Genomic DNA, 26,209 nt, shown 5'->3' with positions numbered 1-26,209 from the left:
TCAGCAGGGACATGGAAGATGGTTACAATTGAGGGGAAGATGGATGGAGCCAAATACAGGACCATTCTGGAAGAAAACCTGATGGAGTCTGCAAAAGACCTGCGACTGGGACGGAGAGTTGTCTTCCGACAAGACAATGATCCAAAACATAAAGCAAAATCTACAATGGAATGGTTCAAAAATAAACATATCCAGGTGTTAAATGGCCAAGTCAAAGTCCAGACCTGAATCCAATCGAGAATCTGTGGAAAGAACTGAAAACTGCTGTTCACAAATGCTCTCCATCCAACCTCACTGAGCTCGAGCTGTTTTGCAAGGAGGAATGGGAAAAAATTTCAGTCTCTCGATGTGCAGAACTGATAGAGACATACCCCAAGCGACTTACAGCTGTAATCACAGCAAAAGGTGACGCTACAAAGTATTAACTTAAGGGGGCTGAATAATTTTGCACGCCCAATTTTTCAGTTTTTGATTTGTTAAAAAAGTTTGAAATATCCAATAAATGTCGTTCCACTTCATGATTGTGTCCCACTTGTTGTTGATTCTTCACAAAAAAATACAGTTTTATATCTTTATGTTTGAAGCCTGAAATGTGGCAAAAGGTCGCAAAGTTCAAGGGGGCCGAATACTTTCGCAAGGCACTGTAAATCATGGGTAGCTATTTATAATAACTCCACCTAATAAACTATTTATAATGGATTAGTAAATAGTTTATTCATAATTCATTACTCCATTCATAAGATGTTTACTATAATGCTTTTTTGGCTGAGAGTTACCTTTTTCGTGGAGTTCGCAAACTGGAACTCCCATTACTAACAAGAACTCAAATGTTAAATAGTTGAATAGTTCTGGGTTGACTGAGATTAGACTACTCTAAAGAAGAACTGCAATCCACACTTTGGTTTTGGTAGAAAAGTCACTGCCATGAAACGCTTATGTTAGCATTTTCAGACTAAAAACTTCATTTTATTACAACAATGTGACTGCTTTGGAATAAAATGTTCAATATATTTTCTTAATTAAGCATCCAATGTATTGTGAGTTTATTGTTTAACCATTGATGTGTTTTAGGGGCCATTTTGAGACCTTAAATAGCATCAGGTACTGCTGGAATGTCTACCAATGGCATGTCAATCTTCTGTGAGAAATTACACTAGTCATTCAAAACATTTATAAAGTATTTATAAAGTATACAGTCCTTTCGGAAAGTATTCAGACCCCTTGACTTTTTCCACATTTTGTTACGTTACAACCTTATTCAATCCTTTTCTCAATCTACACATTACCCAATAATGACAAAGCAAAACAGGTTCAGATAAAAACAGAAATATCACATTTAGATAAGTATTCAGACCCTTTACTCAGTACTTTGTTAAAGCACCTTCGGTAGTGATCACAGCCTTGAGTCTTCTTGGGTATTATAACGTAAGACCCAATTGCAGACTGTGTGAAGTAACAATGTTTATTGTAACAATGGGGCAAGCAGACAACAGGTCAAGGCAGGCAGTGGTCGATAATCCAGAGTAGAGGCAAAGGTACAGGACAGCAGACAAGCTCAGGGTCAGATCAGGCAGAGGTCGGTAATTCAGAGGTGGAGCAATGTACAGAACGGCAGGCAGGCTCAGGGTCAGGGACAGGCAGAGTGGTCAGGTGGGCGGGTACAGGGTCAGGACAGGCAAGGGTCAAAAACCAGAAGGACAAGAAAAAAAGAGAGACTAGGGAAAAACAGGAGCTGAGACAAAATATGGGTAGGCTTGAACAAACAAGACGAGCTGGCACAGACAGACAGACAGACAGAAAAAACAGGTATACATACCCAGAGGATAAGTGGGGAAGATGGGCGACACCTGGAGGGGGTGGAGGCAAGCACAAGGACAGGTGAAACAGATTGGGGCGTGACAGGTATGACACTAAAAGCTTGGCACACCTGTATTTGTGGCGTTTCTCCCATTCCTCTCTGCAGATCCTCTCAAGCTCTGTCAGGTTGGATGAGGAGCATTGCTGCACAGCTATTTTCAGGTCTCTCCAGAGATGATTGATCAGGTTCAAGTCCGGGCTCTGACTGGGACACTCGAGAACATTCAGAATTGTCCCGAAGCCACTCCTGCGTTGTCTTGGCTGTGTGCTTAGGGTCATTGTCCTGTTGGAAGGTGAACCTTCACCCAATCTGAGGTCCTGAGCACTCTGGAGCAGGTTTTCATCAATGATCTCTCTGTACTTTGCTCAGTTCATATTTCCTTTGATCCTGACCAGTCTCCCAGTCTCTGCCGCTGAAGAACATCCCCACAGCATGACTCTGCCACCGCCATGCTTCACTGTAGGGATGGTGCCAGGTTTCCTCCAGATGTGACACATGGCATTTAGGCCAAAGAGTTCAATGTTGGTTTCATCAGACCAGCGAATCTTGTTTCTCATGGTATGAGTGTCCTTTAGGTGGCTTTTGGCAAACTCCAAGCAGGCTGTCATGTGCCTTTTACTGAGGAGTGGCTTCCGTCTGGCCACTGTACCATAAAGGCTTGATTGGTGGGGTGCTGCAGAGATGATTGTCCTTCTGGAAGGTTCTCCCATCTCCTCATTGGGTTCTTCGTCACCTACCTGACAAAGGCCCTTATCCCCCAATTGCTCAGTTTGGCCGGGGCCAGCTCTAGAAAATGTCTTGTTGGTTCCAAACTTCTTCCATTGAAGAATGATGGAGGGCACTCTGCTCTTGGGGACCTTTAATGCTGGAGAAATGTTGTGGTACCCCTCCCTAGATCCTTGACTCAACACAATCCTATCTCAGAGCTCTAATTCCTTAAACCTCAAGGCTTAGTTTTTGCTCTGACATGCACTGTCAACTGTGGGACCTTATATCAAATCAAATAACATTTTATTGGTCACATACACATGGTTAGCAGATGTTAATGCGAAGGTAGCGAAATGCTTGTGCTTCTAGTTCCAACAGTGCAGTAATATCTAACAAGTAATATCTAACAATTCCCAACAACTACCTACTACACACAAATCTAACAAGTAATCTAACAATTCCCCACCAACTACCTTATACACACAAATCTAAAGGGGTGAATGAAAATATATACATATAAATATATGGATGAGCGATGGCCGAACGGCATAGGCAAGGTGCAATAGATTATATAAAATACAGTATATACATGTGATATGAGTAAAGTAAGATATGTAAACATTATTAATGTGGCATTATTCAAAGTGGCATTGTTTAAAGTGACTAGTGATACATTTATTTAAAGTGTCCAGTGATTGGGTCTCAGTGTAGGCTGCAGCCTCTCTGAGTTAGTGATGGCTATTTAACAGTCTGATGGCCTTGAGCCAGAAGCGTTTTTTTCAATCTCTCAGTCCCAGCTTTGATGCACCTGTACTGATCTCTACTTCTGGATGATGGCGGTGTGAACAGGCAGTGGCTCGGGTGGTTGTTGCCCTTGATGATCTTTTTGGCCTTCCTGTGATAACGGGTGTTGTAGGTGTCATGGACGGCAGGTAGTTTTCCCCCGGGGATGCGTTGTGCAGATGGCACCAACCTCTGTAGAGCCTTGCGGTTGAGGGTGGTGCAGTTGCCGTACCAGGCTGTGATACAGCCCGACAGGATGCTCTCGATTGTGCATCTGTAAAAATGAGTCAGGGATTTGGGTGACAGGCCAGATTTCTTCAGCCTCCTGAGGTTGAAGAGGTGCTGTTGCGCCTTCTTCACCACACTGTCTGTGTAGGTGGACCAATTCAGTGTGTCTGTGATATGTACACCCAGGAACTTAAGACTTTCCACATTCTCCACTGCTGTCCCCTCGATGTGGATAGTGGGGTGCTCCCTCTGCTGTTTCCTGAAGCCCACGATCATCTCCTTTGTTTTTTGTTGATGTTGAGTGAGAGGCTGTTTTCCTGACACCACACTCAGAGTGCCCTCACCTCCTCCCTGTAGATTGTCTCGTCATTGTTGATTATCAAGTCCACTACTGTTATGTCATCTGCAAACTTGATGATTGAGTTGGAGGCGTGCGTGGCCTTGCAGTCGTGGGTGAACAGGGAGTACAGGAGAGGGCGGAGCACACACCTTTGTGGGGCCACAGTGTTGAGGGTCAGCGAAGTAGAGATGTTGTTTCCTACCTCCACCACCTGGGGGCGGCCTGTCAGAAAGTCTAGGACCCAGTTGCACAGGGAGGGGTTGAGACCCAGGGCCTCCAGCTTGATGGTGAGCTTGGAGGGTAGTATGGTGCTGAATGCTGAGCTGTAGTCAATGAACAGCATTCTTACATAGGTATTATTTTTATCCAGATGGGATAGGGCAGTGTGCAGTGTGATGGTGATTGCGTCATCTGTGGACCTGTTGGGGCGGTATGCAAACTGAAGTGGGTCTAGGGTGGCCGGTAAAGTAGAGGTGATATGGTCCTTAACTAGCCTCTCAAAGCACTTCATGATGACAGAAATGAGTGCTATGGGGCGGTAGTCATTTAATTCAGTTGTCTTTGCCTTCTTGGGCACAGGAACAATGGGTGCCATCTTGAAGCATGTGTGGACAACAAACTTGGCTAGGGAGCGATTAAATATATCTGTAAAACCACCAGCCAGCTGGTCTGCGCATGCTCTGAGGACACAGCTAGGGATGCCTTCTGGGCCAGCAGCCTTGCGATGGTAAACACGTTTAAATGTTTTACTCACGTCAGCCACTGAGAAGGAGAGGGGGGCCCGCAGACTTTGCTAGCGAGCCGAAACAGTCACACTGTATTATCCTCAAAGCGGTTAAAGAAGGTAGTTTGTGTGGAAGCGTGACGTCGGTATCCATGACGTGGCTGTTTTTATTTTTGTAGTCTGTGATTTCCTGTAGACCCTGCCACATACTGTCTGAGCCATTTAATTGCGACTCCACCTTGTCCCTGTACTGGCATTTCACTTGTTTGATTGCCTTGGGGTGGGAATAACTACATTGTTTATATTCAGCCATATCTCCAGACCTCTTTTCATGGTTAAATGCGGTGGATCGCTCTTTCAGTTTTACGCGAATGCCGCCATCCATCCATCCACGGTTTCTGGTTAGGGTAGATTTTAAATGGTCACAGTGGCTACGACGTCTCCAATGCATTAATTTATAAACGCACTCACCGAGTCAGCATATAAGTCAATATTGTCCTCTGAGACTGATTGGAACATTTTCCTGTCCGCATGATCAAAACAATCTTGGAGTGTGGCTTCCGATTCGTCAGACCAGTGTTGAATGGTTCTCGTCACCGGTACATCCTGTTTGAGTTTCTGCCTATAAGCCGGGACGAGCAAGATGGCATCGTGGTCTGATTTGCCGAAGGGAGGGCGGGAGAGGGCTTTGTATGCACCACAGAAGTTAGACAAGCAGTGGTCAAGAGTATTAGCCCTACGTGTCATGGAATCAATATGCTGATAACATTTAGGTAGCATTGTTCTCAAATTTGCTTTGTTAAAATCTTCAGCTACAATAAATGCAGCCTCCGGATATATAGTTTCCAATTTACATAGAGTCCAGTGAAGTTCCTTGAGGGCCGTCTTGGTGTTCACTTGAGGGGGGTTGTACACAGCTGTGACTATAGCTGACAAGAATTCTCTTGGTAGGTTGAATGGCTGACATTTGATTGTAAGGAATTGTAAGGAATTGTAAGGAATTGTAAGGAATTCTAGGTCAGGTGAACAGAAGGACTTGAGTTCCTGTATGTTGTTATGATTGCACCAAGAGTTAATTATAAAGCATACACCCCCGTCCTTCCTCTTCCCAGTGAGGTGTTTATCTCTGTCGGCATGATGCATGGAGAACCGATTCCGACAATATATCCCGAGAGAGCCATGTTTCCGTGAAACAGAGAATGTTACAGTCTCTGATGTCTCTCTGGAAGGTAACCCTTGTCTCGAATTTCATCTACCTTGTTGTCAAGAGACTGGACATTGTGGTAGTATACTCAGGAGCGGTAAGCAATGTGCCCGTTTACGAAGCCTGACCAGAAGACCGCTCCGTCTGCCCCTTCTCCATCACTGTTGTTTTCGGTCAGCTGCTGGGATTAGATCCATTGTGCTGGGTGGTGGTCCGAAGAGAGGATCTGCTTCGGGAAAGTCGTATTCCTGGTCATAATGTTGGTAAGTTGACGTTGCTCTTATATCCAATAGTTCTTCCCAGCTGTATGTAATAAGACTTAAGATTTCCTGGGGTAACAATGTAAGAAATAATACATAAAAAAACAAAATACTGCATAGTTTCCTAAGAACGCGAAGTGAGGCGACCATCTCTGTCAGCACCATTAAACAAGTGTGCTTTTCCAAATCATGTCGAATCAATTGAATTTACCACAGGCGGACTCCAATAAAGTTGAAGAAACATCTCAACGTTGATCAATAGAAACAGGATGCATCTGAGCTCAATTTCGAGTCTCATAGCAAAGTGTCTGAATACTTATGTACATAAGGTATCGGTTTTTATTTTTGATACATTTGCAAACATTGCTAAAAACCTGTTTTTGCTTTGTCATTATGGGGTATTGTGTGTAGATTGATGAGGAACAAAAATATATTTAATCAATTTTAGAATAAGGCTGTAACTGTAAATGTGTAAAAAGTCAGGGGCCTGAATACTTTCCGAATACACTGTAAATAGCCAACACTTTTAATGGGGCCAGGCAAAAAGACTTAACTAATGATTAGTAATTGGTTTATAAGGAACTATATTAAACATCTTATGAATGATCTTATGAATAATTATTCAATACTTTAAAAGGTGTTAATAACTGTACAAATGTAAAAGTAATGATAAAACAATTATGAATCGACTATTTACTAATCCATTATAAATACTTTATTACGTGGAGTTATTATAAAGTGCTACCAAGTGTACTTTCTTTTCACACTTAATGTCTAAATATACAAACAGGCATGTCCGTCCCGAGAAATGACATTTTACAACTTTACATTAATAGTATTGTAAAAATAAATACATAAATAAGACATTGTATAGCTAACGTTGAAATGAAGTAATCTCTTCAACATAGAAACAACTCAGAGTTCTCACCCTAGAGGTCTCATTAAAACCTTCCTTCCTTCCTTCTTTCCCTCCATTCAGCTATCCTTTATCTGGCCCTGGCTCTCCTCTCTGTCTGCCTGACCCACCCTGCCACAGTTAACTTTGCATGCTGCACAAGAAGCTCAAGTTGATTAAACTGTTCACTTGGCTCTGCTCTGTGCTTGGCCAGGGCCTGCAAAGTGGTCAAGTGTTCGGGACAGTGAAGTGGTATTGGTCTGTCAGGTCTGTCACAATTATCCTTGTCATCATCATCCTCATCATCATCATCATCATCACAAGCACAAACCAGCAGCAACAGAAACAGTAGGAAGCAGCAGCACAATCCTAAATCCCAATCCCAATCTAACCCCTCCCGCCCTCCCCTCCGCTGCCCCCTGCCAGCCATAAACTAGTTTGCTGCGTGGCGATTAAAGCGTTTTAACTTAGTCATAACGTGCAATCTCGCAGATCTGATAACTACCAAGGTCAACGGAAATACTTCAAATCAATCAATGAGCTGGGCCCTAATCCCCAGGAGGCAGATTAAGTGTATAATTGACCCGTGTAATCTGTGTAGCTGTGGTTGGCCGGGGAACAGCTAGAACTAGCGCCCACCACAGGCAGCTCTCTCTCTGTTCCCTGGTGCTGGAGGCTGGAGGCCCACACCAGGCAGCTAGTGTATCAGTGAAGCGCTGGATTTGGCCCCAGCTAAAGAGATGTATTTTTTAATCAATGATATCTGCATTAAGTCGATGAGCCCTTACGTTAAGCACAGCTGTTTTAATCTTCATCTCTTCAGCTGTTCTTTCAAGATCTACCAGAAAGAGTAGTAGGAGGAGGAAAACAAACTCGCTCTCATCCCGCTCCATCCCTCCCTCTCCCCCTTCCCCTCCCCATTTCCCTGCCCCTGAATTTAACAAATTTAGCCATCTGACTGCGAGTTTCATCTCTTTATCGCTGCATACAATTTGGTGCTGCTTAGGCAGCTTGGAAAAATCTGTCCTCTGTAAAACCTACAGCACATCACAAAAGCCATCTGTACTTTGGGAACAGTTCTGCAAGATTAATCATTACTGTTGAATAATACCCGCATCACTCCCCCCCACACACACACACACGTCCAAGCCTCAATATTCACCAACAAAATTGTATTATTAAAGCAATCACAGAAAGATTGGATTACGGTATGTAAAAATGGCATGAATCAAATAGTATTTTTCTCACTGAATGCAATAACAATTCAAAAAAACAAGTTGTTTCACCCTCTTGGCATTTGCACAATGAGCTATAGAGCTGTGCCTAGACAGCCATCTTTACTGACAGAGAAGAGGTCAAATCCTCAAATAATAACAACATAGGCATTATTCACTTTCTAATATGTCTCCTATCCCAATTCATGTCTTGGGCGTTGTTGTTTTCTTAACACACTAATGTATACCCATATGGTCAGTCTGATGTCAAAAGGCACCCTGGGCTAAAGGCAGTGCTGCTGACACATATTTAAATAAAGTGAACCATATCCATGTAATCTCCTTAGGGTGCATTTACACAGGCAGTCCAATTGGGATCTTTTTACTAGTAAATGGTCTTTTGACCAATCAGATCAGCCCTGAAAAATATCTGATGTGAAAAGATTTGATGTGATTGGTCAAAAGACATGACATCTAATGATGTCTTGGAGAAATCCATGTCGCCACTCTAATTAACCCTGAGGCGACATAAGGTATGCCTTCCGATCAACTGGCCTCCACACACACACACACACACACACACACACACACACACACACACACACACACACACACACACACACACACACACACACACACACACACACACACACACACACACACACACACACACACACCCCTAAACCCTTGACTAAATGTCATCAAGACCCAAGGGATTAGGGTAGGGGGAACAATTGAAAACATAATTTTTCCCCGAGGAACGTTTTATGGAGTTACTCCTCAGCCATTGCTCAGGTCTAAGGCTGAGGGTGGATATTAGAAGGGATCCTTAGGAAGGGCCCTAGTCATACCCCTCACACTAAAATCTGACCCTAACAGGGTACTCAACTCAACTAATAATTGAGAAGGTGCGGTCACACACACATTTCCTAGATGGCAAAGGTCCGAATGGGTATTGGCATTTATTGGCATAGGAACAAACCCCCACCTTGCAATCTATGCAACCCCAAACTGTTCAAACTGTTCAAACTGTTCAAACTGTTCAAACTGTTCACACCCATCTTGTTGGTGGAGAGTTTTGTTGTTGTTTTGTTTTTAAGGTCATTCCTGCAATTCTACACATTTTGCCATGAAGCTGAGGGGGAACACTAGTGCCCTGGGCACATAACTACAAAATGCTGTTAGCCTAATTTACCTATCTAGCTAAAATGGGCTAGTAGTTAATCACCTGGCCATTTCTGACAGGTTATAAATAGCTCTCTAAGGTCTGTCAGTGAATGACATAAGAGGAAAACTGCCCATGTACTACAACATTTGAAATTGCACCTTGTGCATTCTACAATTACAACTCTCAACAGCATTGAGTTGAAAGCCAGAATGAGTCCCCCCCCAAAAAAATATTGTTTTAATTTATTTTAAATGTATTTTTAAGTCGGGACCCATGATCCGTATTGACCCAGTTCTGGGTCCGGATAATCTGGCGTTCCCCCTGTTGAAAATGGCTGCTCTATAGGGCTAAGACATGCCCACCACGCATCTGATTGGTCTGTTGGCTCCTTCTAAAGGAGCTATTCTAATGGGTACCAATCCTACTAACAAAACATGGGGAGACAAATCATTACCGGTCAAAGGAAGATCAAAAGACAGAAGAGAGAATTTAGATTTTGGTTTTGGTCTGCATGTGTGAAATGTACATAATGGATAATCATTTGCAGGCATTGTGTGATTTCAAAAGTAATCCCCTTATGATCAGCAGTACACAGAGTAATAATAATGTTCAGGCCAAAAGGTCCTTTTATAAGGTCAACATTCTCATCTATTAAATTGTTTCTATTATGATCAAATAGAATTCAAATCTTGTCTCCTGATAATCTTCACAGCCATCTATTATGGGATGCCATCAACACACATCAAATGAAACTCAATTTCACATCAAAATGGATATCCTGGATGGGATAGGGGGAAAAACGAGTTGATTTCTTGAAGGGAAAAAACTATTCCAGTAAAAAAGTATTTAGCCAAAATAAAGGCATTCTGATTACACTTAACTTTACAGTTGGCTGTTCACATGTTTTTTTTTTTTTTTTGTCTGATAAATAACATTGTAAAATGGTAATAACTTCATGATTACCTTAACATTTTTAATAATTAATCAAAACAAGAACCACTACATAATGGGCAGGGGTGCAAGTGGGTCGCGGGATGGAAAATACATTTTCGGGATATAACAATTATTTCAGAGTAAACTTAAATGACTAAAACCAAATAGAAAGTACGGTATGTAGAAAAGATAATGGATTTATACATTTTTCAATAATCCTCCATTTTTTTTTTTATGTTTACGCCCTGAGAACACATTAGCTTAAAAAAGGCTAAATGTTATCTCAGCTTCATGGCAAAATGTTTAAAATTGCACCATTTTCTTTCAGCTCCATGGCAGGATGTGTGGAATTACACAAGATTAGCTTTGAAACTGCATCATTTCTCTCAGCTGACAAGATGATATTTTTTACTTATTCTTTGGTCTGTATGTTTTTTTACCACTTAACCTTTATGGTGGGTCGCGACTCAAAAGACACCTGAATTAGTGGGTCACAAAGCAAAAAAGTTTGGAACCCCTGACATAGCATTTGGCATCAGTCAGAAGTAAGCACCAGAAAGTTTTAATGTTACCCTATGAAATATTTAAAAGAAATAGCATCTGAAGCAAGACTAATGTAAAGCAGTACGTTTCTGTCTGACAGGATCCAAACGTAGTTTACAGACAACAGCACATGCTACTGTGTAATTTGTAATAGAATAAATTATTATCCCTGGAATTAAAAGAACAAAACAAATAAACAATCAAATCAAGTCTAAGTGGTATTATCCCCATGTGCTTTGGATCCTTCTATACAGTGTGATCGGGGGTGTCGCTGAAGGTAGAATGTTTTTGCCTAAGAAGCAGTAACTTTTAAGTGATCTGATCCTAGGCTAACTAGTTTGAGGGAGCCTCACCATTTGACCCTCATTTTGACAGCTTAAGAATGTGGAGATATTGCCAAACCTGAGTGTAATACTCACAATATTAAACTAGTCCAAGTGCTATGTAGAGTAATTCAAACAATAGTCTCTGTTTTGTCAGCATCCCTGCACTTGTGTGCTGTCAAAATGTGTCCTTGAGTGTTGTTTGCATGCCAAGGAGGTTGTTGAGGGAGGGGTGCTTGAATCCTGGAGAGAGCTGAGTGCATGATTGTACAATTGGGACAATTGTGCGCAGCTCTATGGGACTCACAATCACGGCCGGATGTGATACAGTCTGGAATCGAACCAGGGTATATAGCACTGAGATGCAGTGCCTTAGACCGCTGACCAACTTGGGAGCATGTATGTACTGTATGTACAGTGCATTTGGAAAGTATTCAGACCCCTTGACTTTTTCCACATTTTGTTACATTACAGCCTTATTATAAAATGTATAAAATAGTTTTTCCCCCTTACCAATCTACACAAAATAATTAATAATGACAAAGTAAAAACAGGTTTTTATACATTTTAACAAATTTATAAAAAATATAAAACTGAAATATATTTTAAGTATTCAGAACTTTTACTCAGGAATTTGTTGAAGCATCTTTGGCAACGATCACAGCTTCAAGTCTTCTTGGGTATGACACTACAAGCTTGGCACACCTGTATTTGGGGAGTTTCTTCCATTCCTCTCTGCAGATCCTCTCAAGCTCTGTCAGGTTGGATGGGGAGCATTGCTGCACAGATATTTTCAGGTCTCTCCAGAGATGTTCGATCGGATTCAAGTCCGGGCTCTGAGTGGGCCACTCAAGTACATTCAGAGTCTTGTTCCGAAGCCACTCCTGCATTGTCTGGTGCTTGGGGTCGTTGCCTTTTGGAAGGTGAATCTTCTCCCCAGTTTGAGGTCCTGAGCACTCTGGAGCAGGATCATTAAGGATCTCTCTGTGCTTTGCTCTGTTCATCTTTGCCTCAATCCTGACTAGTCTCCCAGTCCCTGCCGCTGAAAAACATCCACACAGCATGATGCTGCCACCACCATGCTTCACTGTAGGAATGGTGCCAGGTTTCCTCCAGATGTGACGCTAGGCATTCAGGCCAAAGAGTTCAATCTTGATTTCATCAGACCAGAGAATCTTGTTTCTCATGGTCTAAGAGTCTTTGGGTGGCTTTTGGTAAACTCCAAGCAGGCTGCCATGTGCCTTTTACTGAGGAGTGGCTTCCGTTTGGTGACTCTACCATAAGACCTGATTGGTGGAGTGCTGCAGAGATGGTTGTCCTTCTGGAAGATTTTCCCATCTCCACAGAGGAACTCTAGAGCTCTGTCAGAGTGACTATCGGGTTCTTGGTTACCTCCCTGACCAAGGCCCTTCTCCCCCAATTGCTCAGTTTGGCCGGGAGGCCAGCTCTGAGAAGAGTCTTGGTGGTTCCAAACTTCTTCCATTTAAGAATGATAGAGGCCACTGTGTTCACGGGGACCTTCAATGCTGCAGACATTTTTTGGTACCCTTCCCCAGATCTGTACCTCGACACCATCCTGTTTCGGAGCTCTACGGACAATTCCTTTCGACCTCATGGCTTGGTTTTTGCTCTGGCATGCACTGTGAACTGTGGGACCTTATATAGACAGGTGTGTGCCTTTTCAAATCATGTCCAATCAATTGAATTTACCACAGGTGGACTCCAATTAAGTTGTAGAAACATCTCAAGGAAGATCAATGGAAACAGGATGCACCTGAGCTCAATTTTGATTCTCATAGCAAAGGGTTTGAATACTTATGTAAATAAGGTATCTGTTTTTTACTTTTAATACAGTTGTAAACATGTCTAAAAACCTGTTTTTGCTTTGTCATTATGGGTTATTGTGTGTAGATTGCTGAGGGGGGGAAAGTATTTAATCAATTTTAGAATAAGGCTATAACGTAAAGTGTAAAAAGTCAAGGGGTCTGAAAACTTTCTGAATGAACTGTGTGTATGTAATGGTGTGGTATGTTATGTAATGTAATGTAATGTAATGTAATGTAATGTATGTATGTATGTATGTATGTATGTATGTATGTATGTATGTATGTATGTATGTATGTATGGGGTGAATTTACAGGGAGATGGGCCATGTTAGTAGATGTACACAGGAAGATTATTTGACTCTGAATCATGCCACTGGGCATAATGTGTTGAAACAAATTTGACATGAGAGATAAGTTTCATTTCAAAATATATAGCGAAGCGAGAATAGGGGGGAAACAGAAACAGAAGAATATGTGTTTGGAAAGGTTTAGAAAGTTAAGATGAAAGAAATGTTGAAAGGATTTGGTGGTTCAAGTGAGAAAAATAAAGAGTTGGAAGGAAAATACACAGAAAACCCAGGGCCTTTTTATGCTTTTAAAAAAAATCACTGAGCCTAAACACACGGAAACAGCAGCAGAGAAGTATCACGCCTTGGTCATGTTGAGCGGAGCAACAAGAAAAGGACAACAGCAATGGAGTCCTGCAGTGCAGCAGGACACCTTCATACGCCACAGTACTGCCAGAGGGAGAACAGATAGAGAGTGACATACAGAGAGAGAGAGAGAGAGAGATTGAGGCCTCTGCTATAATCAGAGAAGAAATGCTCTTCTGAGAGAAGAGGATACAAGGCAAACAGCAGGTCAAAGCAGCAAGAGAAACAAACATGGAGAAGAGACACGTTCACTGAGAGAAGACTGATAAGAGAGAAGCCAGGTCATGCCAGAAGGCCTTCAGGGAAGCAACACATGCACATATAGGTGCAGTCTGAGGTCCTCCCTTGAAAAGAGCAGTGGACAAATTGGTCAACATGCATCACAAAGGACTATTTAGATAAGAAATAGCTTGGAACATCATCTAGGTTAAGACAGTGTTCTCTTTTCTCATTTCTCCCTCAACTTAATTCACTCTCCAATACTCACACATATTTCTCTCTGTCCCTTTCTTTCATTCTTTCAATCTCCTCTCATTATAATAAGACCACGGTCTGATGCCCTCCTTCCTATTTGTCTACTATCAGGAAGAATATTTATTGGACACAGTTTCAAATGTCTTGTATACAGTCCAACGTAGGCAACTGATCAGCAGTGATGGGGGTCAGCATAACCCTGACCTACTAACCCTAACATTTTGATTTGATTATTAATGTTCCTACAAACCAATTAGTGGAGGAACACAATGTATTCTAACGGCTGAAGACAGAATCTAGACAGGGGGATGTATTAAGTAATCTTATAGAAAGGCATTGTATTGTGTGGTCTTTAATTGATTAACCCTTGTCTGCTGACTCACAGAGAGAGAGAACACTGCTTAAGATAATCCTCCTCAAGGTGTTGCATGTCTCAAACAAACAGACATAAAAAGACGCAGAACACTACAGTAGAATAGACACAGGGTAGAGCATAGTCTATTCAGACTGGAGGGAAGATTTGGAAGTAAAGGAAGGAGGGAGTATAGAGAGAGAGAGAGAGAGAGCAAGTGAGCGAAAGAGCAAGAGAGAGAGAGAGAGAGAGAGAGCAAGCGAGCGAAAGAGCAAGAGAGAGAGAGAGAGAGAGAGAGAGCAAGAGAGAAAGAGCAAGAGAGAAGAGAGAGAGAGAAGCGAGAAGAGAGCGAGAGAGAGTGCAAGCGAGAGAGCGAGAGAGAGAGAAGAGAGAGAGAGAGGGAGCAAGCGAGCGAGCAAGAGAGAGCGAGAGAGAGAGAGAGCAAGCGAGCGAGAGAGAGAGAGAGAGAGAGCAAGCGAGCGAGAGAGAGAGAGAGAGAGAGAGAGAGAGAGAGAGAGAGAGAGAGAGAGAGAGAGAGAGAGAGAGAGAGAGAGAGAGAGAGAGAGCAAGTGAGCGAGAGAGAGAGAGCTACTTGTACAGCTGTAGAAGAGAAGGCAGAAAGCTGTTCAAAATGTGACTTATCCCTCAGAGCAGACTGTTTAATCACATTTTGGAGAGCCTCCCCTTGTAAGGGAGGAGAAGGCATTGGTTACTTACATCAAATAACCTTTCTATGTAAACCTCCTCATTGACCTTATCCCGCAGCATGTCCTGAGAATGGCGCACAAGGGTCACGTAACCGTCGGCAACATCCATCCCAGGCTTCTGCAGGACACACCACATAGAGAGGGAGATGAGAAAAGGAGAGGGAAAATGAGTAATTAGCCAAGGAAAATCAGACAGGTATTAAAATAAACATTACACTAAAGTGTTATCAAATTGTCCTTTTCATCTCAGAGAAATCAGAGTTCATGGTTGACATTTCTGGAGAGGTGTTTCATTTCAGTGCGTATAGACCCAGAGATATGGGATATTGTCACTGAACTTCCTACTAGAGATGTGTACTTGGCCCAGAATCCTCCGTAACAGTCTGGGAATGTGCAAAGTGAACAGAGGAGCCAGAAACACATGATCAGGCTGCTGAACAGATTGTTAGGAGGGCTGCCATTTCTCATACCAGCTCAAATATTCACACAGGACAATGAGTTTGCAAATAAGACACTCAATTTGTGTGTGTGTGTTTATGTGTGTGCGTGTGTTAACGTATGTGCGTGTTTATGTGTGTGTGTGCCTTTCCCACTCCCACATCTTCTCCGGTATATGAAACGCATCCCCCCCATGCCAGTGGACGAGGTAATATGAATTTGTAATCATCAGACACTGTAAACTAAATTTAGTTTGTTAACACATCCCTGAGTGGTTCCAAAGGGCGCAAATTAGTATGTTTCTCCAGTGTAATTGTATTTTGTGCATTAAACAAACCATTACCATGCAGAAGCTTGGGCTTTGGGCCCACGGACATAAGAGGCCTAATCACAGATTCACCGACAAAGCATTTATTTAAAAAGTGCCTTGTTGACATGTGGATCGATTGGCAGTGAAGTGATACTCCTCTGAGGTGCTGTTTAAAGCAGAACACAGCTAGCGTTCTGCCCCAGAGGCAGAATCCTGGTGTGCTTTTGTTACACAACACAACATAGACTCACACATGGCAGGCCTAGCCAGCTGATTCTGTCCATAACCATATGAATGGCAACCAAACCAAAAAAAAGACAACCACCTGGACATGTCCTGAGACTCTATGGAAAACCATGGCAAGATACGTGTGCATATACATAAATAAATATAATGACGACTCATATGCACGCACACACACTTGGACTGGGATAAGAGAAACACAAGAACTGATAACAACACTATTTTCACTTACAGGTACATCCACATACTTTGAGGCAGCTTTCACCTTGAAATGAGACAGAGAGAGATTAGGTGAAAAGGATAGACTTGAGAGTCCAACTGTGCAACTTCCTTTCATTACAAAAGCTGTTTCATGTGAGTGTAGCTTCAGTGTGTGACTGCAGTATGCTCATTAAGTCAGTCATGTCAGGAACTGTAGTTGCAAAGTGTACTCAGAAGTTAATTAGACTTCTATAACAATGTTCAGGAAACCTACGAAAACCTGTTCCTGCAGTGGGAGTGTTATCATGAGAAAACTGAGGGAAAAGCTGTACATTATTTGAATAAGACTATTCCTACCCAATGATGAATAAAATAATTACAAGATCAGGGTCCAGTTCTGTATGCAGTGTACACTGAGAAAGAGGGGAATGAGAGAAGGAGTGCATTCTTACTGTGAAAGAGAGGAAGGAGGAGAAGAGAGTGCCCTCGTCATATCTGGACAGTTTGGCTAGGACACTATCTAGAATGACCACAAACTGACAGACAGGTAGTTGTGTTACTGGCAAGTCCAACACAATAAAAACAAAATTCATGTCATATCACTTTCAGATATGAGTAAGACAGTAACAGTACCTTTGCTACTAGTAAGGTGATCATCTCCTTCACAGTCTCCTCTATGAGAGCGTCAATTTGGGAATGGTACTGTCTCTGTAAGGAAAGAGACAAGTTAGTGACAATGTCAAGTGCAGCTTTCCTACCTTCCCTCCCCTTCTGTTTGTTGCTACCAGGTCTCACAGTAGGCCAATATGCTAATCAGTAGTGTGACAGCATTCTTATGTCTCCACGTGAGCCATGTAAAAGACCTCTGACTAATTCATTCTGCTCTGGTAATTGGTACCTGTCTCTAGATTGTGCGGATATGAAGACTCTCACATCTACTCCATGTATATTCAGTAGCATCTACACATATGTTAATGAAATCAAAACAAAAAGTATCGGAAGACTGGGGACGACTGCAATGGCGGCAAATTATACATTTGGGAACCAGGGGTGAGATTTCAATTGAATTGTTAGCCACGCTTAACCAATCTCTAACAAACGTTCACAGGACAGAGAAAATAAATGAAAGATAGAGACATGGTGATGGTGAAAACGCAAGTGACTACAGCAAAATCACATACTCAAGCAAAAGCAAAATCAGGAGCAATCGCGGTAAGTGCCATTGAAAAAATGTGCAAGTGAAAACCTTGACAGAAATGCTTATACAGTATGTACTACTATACAACATGTATTGTATTAGCACACCATTACATAATATGTGCATATAGAAAGAAATAGCAACATAGAAATGTTGATCTTAAGTGAGCTGGAGCTCTTGAATCCATGCAATTAAGAGAATACACCTCTAGCAAACAGTTGGTGAGCAAAAAAGGATTTTCCCAAAGTGCCTTGGTACTGATCCACGGTGGATAACTGATCTGTATATCCAGTTCCACATGCTCTGTGATATATCAGAGAAATCACTATTAGACATCAATAGAATCATAAACATTGTATTCCCTCTGGAATATAATAGGTGAAAACTTTACACTGATTCAAACACTGTGTAAATATGCATGTGAATATGCATGTTGGTGTGAGGCTGTGGAGGTGGACTGATATAAGATGGTATTGTATGTCTGATAGAAGGCCTACTGTACCTCCTGTCCCAGCTCCATGGCACACAGCTTGGCTGACTGGGACTTTGCATCCACCATCACGTTGAACATGGTGCAGATGGACTGAGGCACCCGGAAGTCTGTGGTCCGACTGCTCTTCTGGAGCTTGGCTTCAAAGGCCACCCGCGTCCTGGAGACAAGGAGATTAAGGAGAGAGGTTGCAAAACTATACACATACCCACAATGTGTGTGTGTAATTGTGTGTAAGCAAGTGTCTCATTCAGGCCCGTCCTCTCACCGTTTGATGCAGGACTCAATCATGTCGCTGGACATGAGTTTCAGCCTACTCTCCAGGTGTTTGCCAAACTCCTCCTCAGGCCAGTGCAGGTCTCTGATGAAGGTCTGTAGAGCGTCCAGCTTCCAGAACAGGTCCTCTGACGTCCCCGAGCCGTTACTGGACAGGAATCACAGGGCAAAGGTTATAGCACTGGTACCTAATATGGGGGGTAAAAGACTACATCAAGGGTCAAAGAGGATGGGGCAAATCCAGGTCTCAGAATTCCATTTATTTAGGTTATTTTTAACATTTACTGATGGGTTAAAATATTTTGAATGAAAAACACTATCGTCGACCTGTTCCTGGCCAATGTGGTTCTATGAATTGTGTTCTCCAAGGTACCAATCAGTGTATGGTAAAAAAAAATTGACAGACATGAATATGTATTTGACCAATCAATAACCACAGTGAGTTGAGTGGTTATTAGAACAAGGGAAAGAGTAGGGGTCCATGCACACTGTAGGTCAGTTAGTGAGTAAACTCTGGAAAAACACTATGAAGGGTGGGGTTGCTTTCCAATGCTGTGGAGGAGACTGTCCCACTCCCTGTCCCCTTCCCCTAAACCGTTTAAATAGAGAGAGCAGCTCTCTCCAGCCACACAGGGGCCTCCTGACAGCTAGTACCCATAGGTAAGAGCTCCAACACAGGGTAAACAGGGATTTGACCTCCCTTCCACAGACTGGAGGTCAGAGGGATATGATGGAAATAAACAAACAACACTTTTAAACTCTGGCTTTGGTTTGGCCTCGTTTAATAATGGTGTATCATTTTGCATGATTCCATTCTGTTGTTTTTTAATCAGCTTAAAAATATATTTGTGTCTTTCCACCATTCGGTTCAAAAACATGCTGTAGGAGAAAAATGAAAAGCTCTCCCTTTCGAAACACTGCCTACTTTAACCACACTCCCCATGCTAGGGCCTTGGCATGAACATGGCTGCCGATAGAACAACAACACTGGGGCAACTGGGGTCCAGGCAACAGAACATCAGATCACTGGGACAACTGGGGCCCTGGCAACAGAACATCAGATAACTGGGACAACTGGGGCCCTGACAACAGAACATCAGATCACTGGGACAACTGGGGCCCTGGCAACAGAACATCAGATTACTGGGACAACTGGGGCCCTGGCAACAGAACATCAGATCACTGGGACAACTGGGGCCCTGGCAACAGAACATCAAATCACTGGGACAACTGGGGCCCTGGCAACAGAACATCAGATCACTGGCAGTGTTTAACTACATATTTTAGAATTGGCTAAGCCTGTTTTTTCCTAATTATCAACCATGTGCTTGTGTAAATGAGGTATTTGAGAGTTTTCCTTTGAGGTGAGTTTTATCTTTCTGGCTTATTTACAGGATAGTAAACCTACGTCTAGATTAGGACTATCTTTGACAGAAAATGTATTCCTTTAATAACGATGGAGGTGAAAGGTGGTTGCGATTAGTTTGACTTCAGAAGCAACTTTTGGAAGAGACTTCCGCTACATCTCATTGGCTGTTGAGTGCTCATTTACAAGGTATCAAACCGGGGACTTGGAATCCAAAACTTGGCGACAGCCAGGGTCTCAGTCTGTTCTCACACACACGCACACACAGACACAGACTTTTAGTCGTAGGTGCTGAAGATGTTTCACTCAGGTTTGGGAAGTGGGATAGATAATGTATCAGGTGTAGCTCAAGGTGCAGGAAAAGTGCTTTTAATCACCATATCTAAACATACTGTAGATTTGCAATTATCTTTATGCTTTCTCCCTCCCCCTCGAGGAGCGCTCAGAGCTAACAGGTAGACATGGAGTTTTACAACTGACAGACTCACTAATGAAATGGGAAATGTCATATTCCGTCGATAACAAAGGGGGATCATTATCATGTGGTGAATGAGTTAACATGCTCTGCATTAGAGTAGGAGTGTATCTGAGAGGCTCATGCCTCAGTAAAGACACACCCCAGGAGACCAAGGGCTGATCAAAGCTCTCCAAATTCTGCAAGTTAGGCATGTTTGGTTTTATAAACTATTGTATGAATAAAATGCGATATATTAAATGTGATTAATTGACTACAATGTTTACCACAGCCAAAGTTTTATTGTAACCTATAGTGGAGTAGCTGCCATGAGCTAACTATACCAAAAAAAAACGCAACATGTAAAGTGTTGGTCCCATATGAGCTGAAATAAAATATTGCAGAAATTTTCCGTACGCACAAAACGGTTATTTGTCTCAAATGTTGTGCTCAAATTTGTTTGCATCCCTGTTAGTGAGCATTTCAACTTTGCCAAGATAATCCATCCAACTGACCGGTGTGGCATATCAATAAAATGATGAAACAGCATGATCATTACACAGGTGCACCTTGTGCTGGGGACAATAAAAGTCCATTCTAAAATGTGCAGTTTTGTCACACAACTCAATGCCACAGATGTTACGTTTTGTGGAAGCGTGCAACTGGCATGTTGGCAGCAGGAATGTCCACCAGAGCTGTTTCCAGAGAATTGAATGTTAATTTCTCTACCATAAGCCGCCTCCAACTCCATTTTAGGGAATTTGGCAGTACGTCCAAATGAACTCATAACCCCAAACCACATGTAAGGAGTTGTGTGGGAGAGTTCCTAGCTGATGTCAACGTTGTGAACAGAGTGCCCCATGGTGGGGGTCGGGTTATGGTATGGGTAGTCATAAGCTAAGGATAACGAACACAATTGCATTTTATAGATGGCAATTTGAATGCACAAAAATACCATGACGAGAACCTGAGGACCATTGTGAGACCAATTTTTTTTAAAGGTATCTGTGATCAAAAAATGCTTATCTGTATTCCCAGTCATGTGAATTCCATAGATTAGGGCCTAATGAATATATTCAATTGACTGATTTTCTCATATGAACTGTAACGTGCTAAAATCAATGAAATAGTTGCAAAATCCCTTAGGCCAGAGCTGACCCCATCGAAATTAAGACTGTTGGATATTTCTGTCCATCTTCAGAAGTTAAGCCAGACAGCCAGCGTCCCAGAGGACATGTGATATGTTCATGCCAAGAACATATCATGTGCATGTTTCATGTTTCAGGCTCCAACAGAGACTCAATACACACTGAGTCACATGTAGTTGCAATCCAGTTGGGTGTAGAAAAGCTAGGCATTGTTGGGAAGCTAACTGGCGGTAGATTTGTTACTTTGGGCATTTGGATGTTGACATTTGGTAGATTCAAATCAGGCAGATTACTTCTTAGGCTCTTGTGTAGAAACAAACAGAACAGAAAAAAATGTCCCGCAACTGGTAACGTGGATGTGTTTTAAAAGGGAAAGTGAAACAAACTAGATAAAAGCAATGCCAAGGAAAACAAATAAAATTGGTGAGGAAATTAGCAAAACAAATTAGTAAATTAGCACTAAAAAATCTGTTATTGAAATTAAACAAGTAAGGGTATCTTTGCATTGAATTGAAGAGGCAAATCTAATGGTGACAAATAATGTGTAAAGTGTATCCTATCAGCATTGAAGGGACTAATGACAAAAGATAGTTGACTTATGACAACTCAACATATGGTGACAACAAACTGCAATGTCATTCATACAAGGGGTACCATATGAACACTCCACGGCAGGGTTTTTCACTATCAATTAAGACCTAGACAACCAGGTGAGGGAAGTTCTTTACTAATTAGTGACCTTAATTCATCAATCAAGTACAAGGGAGGAGTGAAAACACGCAGACGGTCGGTCCTTCATGGAATGAGTTTGACACGTGCTCTAGGGAAACACTCAAGAAACATGTTTGCAACAATATTTTCAGATGATCTTACTTGCAATATGGACAAATATAAATAAATATATAGTAAATAATTGGGTTAATACTTATTAATAAGTACCACAACCTCCTCCCAGCTGCCCACTGCTCTGAGGCTAGGAAACACTGTTACCACCAATAAATCCACTATAATTGAGAATTTCAATACGCATTTCTCTACGGCTGGCCATGCTTTCCACATGGCTACCCCTACGCCGGGAAGCTTCAATGCCATACAACTCTCCTTCCGTGGCCTCCAACTGCTCTTAAACGCAAATAAAACTAAATGCATGCTATTCAATCGATCACTGCCCGCACCTGCCCGCCCGTCCAGCATCACTACTCTGTACGGCTCTGACTTAGAATACGTGGACGACTACAAATACATGGGTGTTTGTTTAGACTGTAAACTATCCTTCCAGACTCACATTACGAATCTCCAATCCAAAATTAAATCTAGAATCGGCTTCCTATATCGCAACAAAGCATCCTTCACTCATGCTGCCAAACATACCCTCGTAAAACTGACCATCCTACCGATCCTCGACTTCGGTGATGTCATCTATAAAATAGCCTCCAACACTCTACTCAACAAACTGGATGCAGTCTATCACAGTGCCATCAGTTTTGTCACCAAAGCCCCATACACTACCCACCATTGCGACCTGTACACTCTCATTTGTTGGCCCTCGCTTCATACTCGTCGCCAAACCTACTGGCTACAGGTTATCTACAAGTCTCTGCTAGGTAAAGCCCCGCCTTATCTCAGCTCACTGGTCACCATTGCAGCACCCACTAGTAGCACGCGCTCCAGCAGGTATATCTCACTGGTCACCCCCAAAGCCAATTCCTCCTTTGGTCGTCTTTCCTTCCAGTTCTCTGCTGCCCATGACTGAAACGAATTGCAAAAATCTCTGAAGCTGGAGACTCACATCTCCCTCACTAGCTTTAAGCACCAGCTGTCAGAGCAGATTACAGATCACTGCACCTGTACATAGCCCATCTGTAAACAGCCCTTCTATCTACCTACCTCATCCCCATACTGGTATTTATTTATTTTGCTCCTTTGCACCCCAGTATCTCCACCTGCACATTCATCTTCTGCCGATCTACCATTCCAGTGTTTAATTGCTATATTGTAATTACTTATTATTTATTTCCTTAACTTACCTCATTTGCACTCACTGTATATGGTTGTCATAAGGTGTATGCACCAATTTGTAAGTCGCTCTGGATAAGAGCGTCTGCTAAATGACTTAAATGTAAATGTAAATGTAATATAGACTTTTTGTTTTCTTTTGTTCTACTGTATTATTGACTATGCTTTGTTTATTCCATGTGTCACTCTGTGTTGTTGTATGTGTCGAATTGCTGCACTTTATCTTGGCCAGGTCGCAGTTGCAAATGAGAACTTGTTCTCAACTAGCCTACCTGGTTAAATAAAGGTTAAATAAAAATAAAGTTTTTTTTTTTACACAATTGCCCACAAGTAGACATACTTCATGTGTGGATATCAACATATTTCATGTACAAATATATGGTACACATGATTACCAAAACATCAGAATATTTCTGTTAACATGAACAGGAAAGCCTGAAAACATTGACAGTAATTCAAGTTTGAAAACTGAAGATATTAGCATCTACCTATACAGTATGTCTATACTGCATTATGACTAGCCTGGGCATCAGTCGATTTCTACTATAGCCAACTTGAATGCAGAAACAGTAGCATCCGGGCTATGTAACCATTTCAATGGGGTGTTGATATTAGGGGTGTCCTTACTTGACAGGCTCCCAGGACTCTCTCTCGAAGCCCCTGTGGATGGACTGGGCGATGGATGACTCCATGAGGTCCACATATCGCACCACCAGTGGGGCATATAGGTCCTGCAGGTGTTTGTGGAACTGTCCATTGCACAGGTTATCTGAGACAGGACAGAGCATATAGGTCAGATGAAGTCATTCATTCAAATGTAACACCATCGGAACAGTCACCTCCAAAATGATAGGCACCCTTGATAATAATGAGCAGAAAAACGTGTCTAAAATAAATAACATTAATATTAGTCTAGCTCGCTATAAGCTACCATACCAGATTTTCTCTCTTTTGTATATTTTGTATATTGCCTCCTTCTTTCCACTCCTCTCCTCTTTTGACCTCACCCTCTCACCTTCCCCCCCTACTCACAAGGCAGGCAATACGCTCGACCTCATCTTTACTAGATGCTGTTCTTCCACTAACCTCATTGCAACTCCTCCAAGTCTCCGACCACTACCTTGTATCCTTTTCCCTCTCGCTCTCATCCAACACTTCCCACACTGCCCCTACTCGGATGGTATCGCGCCGTCCCAACCTTCGCTCTCTCTCCCCCGCTACTCTCTCCTCTTCCATCCTATCATCTCTTCCCTCTGCTCAAACCTTCTCCAACCTATCTCCTGATTCTGCCTCCTCAACCCTCCTCTCCTCCCTTTCTGCATCCTTTGACTCTCTATGTCCCCTATCCTCCAGGCCGGCTCGGTCCTCCCCTCCCGCTCCGTGGCTCGACGACTCATTGCGAGCTCACAGAACAGGGCTCCGGGCAGCCGAGCGGAAATGGAGGAAAACTCGCCTCCCTGCGGACCTGGCATCCTTTCACTCCCTCCTCTCTACATTTTCCTCCTCTGTCTCTGCTGCTAAAGCCACTTTCTACCACTCTAAATTCCAAGCATCTGCCTCTAACCCTAGGAAGCTCTTTGCCACCTTCTCCTCCCTCCTGAATCCTCCCCCCCCTCCTCCCTCTCTGCAGATGACTTCGTCAACCATTTTGAAAAGAAGGTCGACGACATCCGATCCTCGTTTGCTAAGTCAAACGACACCGCTGGTTCTGCTCACACTGCCCTACCCTGTGCTCTGACCTCTTTCTCCCCTCTCTCTTCAGATGAAATCTCGCGTCTTGTGACGGCCGGCCGCCCAACAACCTGCCCGCTTGACCCTATCCCCTCCTCTCTTCTCCAGACCATTTCCGGAGACCTTTTCCCTTACCTCACCTCGCTCATCAACTCATCTCTGACCGCTGGCTACGTCCCTTCCGTCTTCAAGAGAGCGAGAGTTGCACCCCTTCTGAAAAAACCTACACTCGATCCCTCCGATGTCATCAACTACAGACCAGTATCCCTTCTTTCTTTTCTCTCCAAAACTCTTGAACGTGCCGTCCTTGGCCAGCTCTCCCGCTATCTCTCTCAGAATGACCTTCTTGATCCAAATCAGTCAGGTTTCAAGACTAGTCATTCAACTGAGACTGCTCTTCTCTGTATCACGGAGGCGCTCCGCACTGCTAAAGCTAACTCTCTCTCCTCTGCTCTCATCCTTCTAGACCTATCGGCTGCCTTCGATACTGTGAACCATCAGATCCTCCTCTCCACCCTCTCCGAGTTGGGCATCTCCGGCGCGGCCCACGCTTGGATTGCGTCCTACCTGACAGGTCGCTCCTACCAGGTGGCGTGGCGAGAATCTGTCTCCTCACCACGCGCTCTCACCACTGGTGTCCCCCAGGGCTCTGTTCTAGGCCCTCTCCTATTCTCGCTATACACCAAGTCACTTGGCTCTGTCATAACCTCACATGGTCTCTCCTATCATTGCTATGCAGACGACACACAATTAATCTTCTCCTTTCCCCCTTCTGATGACCAGGTGGCGAATCGCATCTCTGCATGTCTGGCAGACATATCAGTGTGGATGACGGATCACCACCTCAAGCTGAACCTCGGCAAGACGGAGCTGCTCTTCCTCCCGGGGAAGGACTGCCCGTTCCATGATCTCGCCATCACGGTTGACAACTCCATTGTGTCCTCCTCCCAGAGCGCTAAGAACCTTGGCGTGATCCTGGACAACACCCTGTCGTTCTCAACTAACATCAAGGCGGTGGCCCGTTCCTGTAGGTTCATGCTCTACAACATCCACAGAGTACGACCCTGCCTCACACAGGAAGCGGCGCAGGTCCTAATCTCGGCACTTGTCATCTCCCGTCTGGATTACTGCAACTCGCTGTTGGC

At 43.1% G+C, this 26,209-nt stretch overlaps 1 protein-coding gene across 4 annotated transcripts in view; it reads right to left on the bottom strand.

Annotated features, from left to right (window-relative positions):
* cadpsa (Ca2+-dependent activator protein for secretion a) overlaps positions 1-26,209 on the bottom strand; it is a 155,013-nt gene that overhangs the window by 8,116 nt on the left and 120,688 nt on the right. For all 4 annotated transcript variants that reach the window (XM_052526749.1, XM_052526751.1, XM_052526750.1 and 1 more), the window contains 7 exons: positions 23,961-24,102; positions 18,342-18,497; positions 18,086-18,233; positions 17,019-17,093; positions 16,838-16,921; positions 16,417-16,449; positions 15,204-15,311 (listed from right to left, as the gene is read on the bottom strand). In XM_052526749.1, the coding sequence (XP_052382709.1) occupies positions 15,204-15,311; positions 16,417-16,449; positions 16,838-16,921; positions 17,019-17,093; positions 18,086-18,233; positions 18,342-18,497; positions 23,961-24,102 (746 nt within the window). The remainder of the gene's footprint in view (positions 1-15,203; positions 15,312-16,416; positions 16,450-16,837; positions 16,922-17,018; positions 17,094-18,085; positions 18,234-18,341; positions 18,498-23,960; positions 24,103-26,209) is intronic.

This window comes from Oncorhynchus keta, chromosome 10, assembly GCF_023373465.1.
Source record: "Oncorhynchus keta strain PuntledgeMale-10-30-2019 chromosome 10, Oket_V2, whole genome shotgun sequence".
NCBI classification, from domain to species: domain Eukaryota; kingdom Metazoa; phylum Chordata; class Actinopteri; order Salmoniformes; family Salmonidae; genus Oncorhynchus; species Oncorhynchus keta.
The sequence above is the reverse complement of the archived record's forward strand: the minus strand, read 5'-3'. Positions and strand labels throughout refer to the sequence as shown.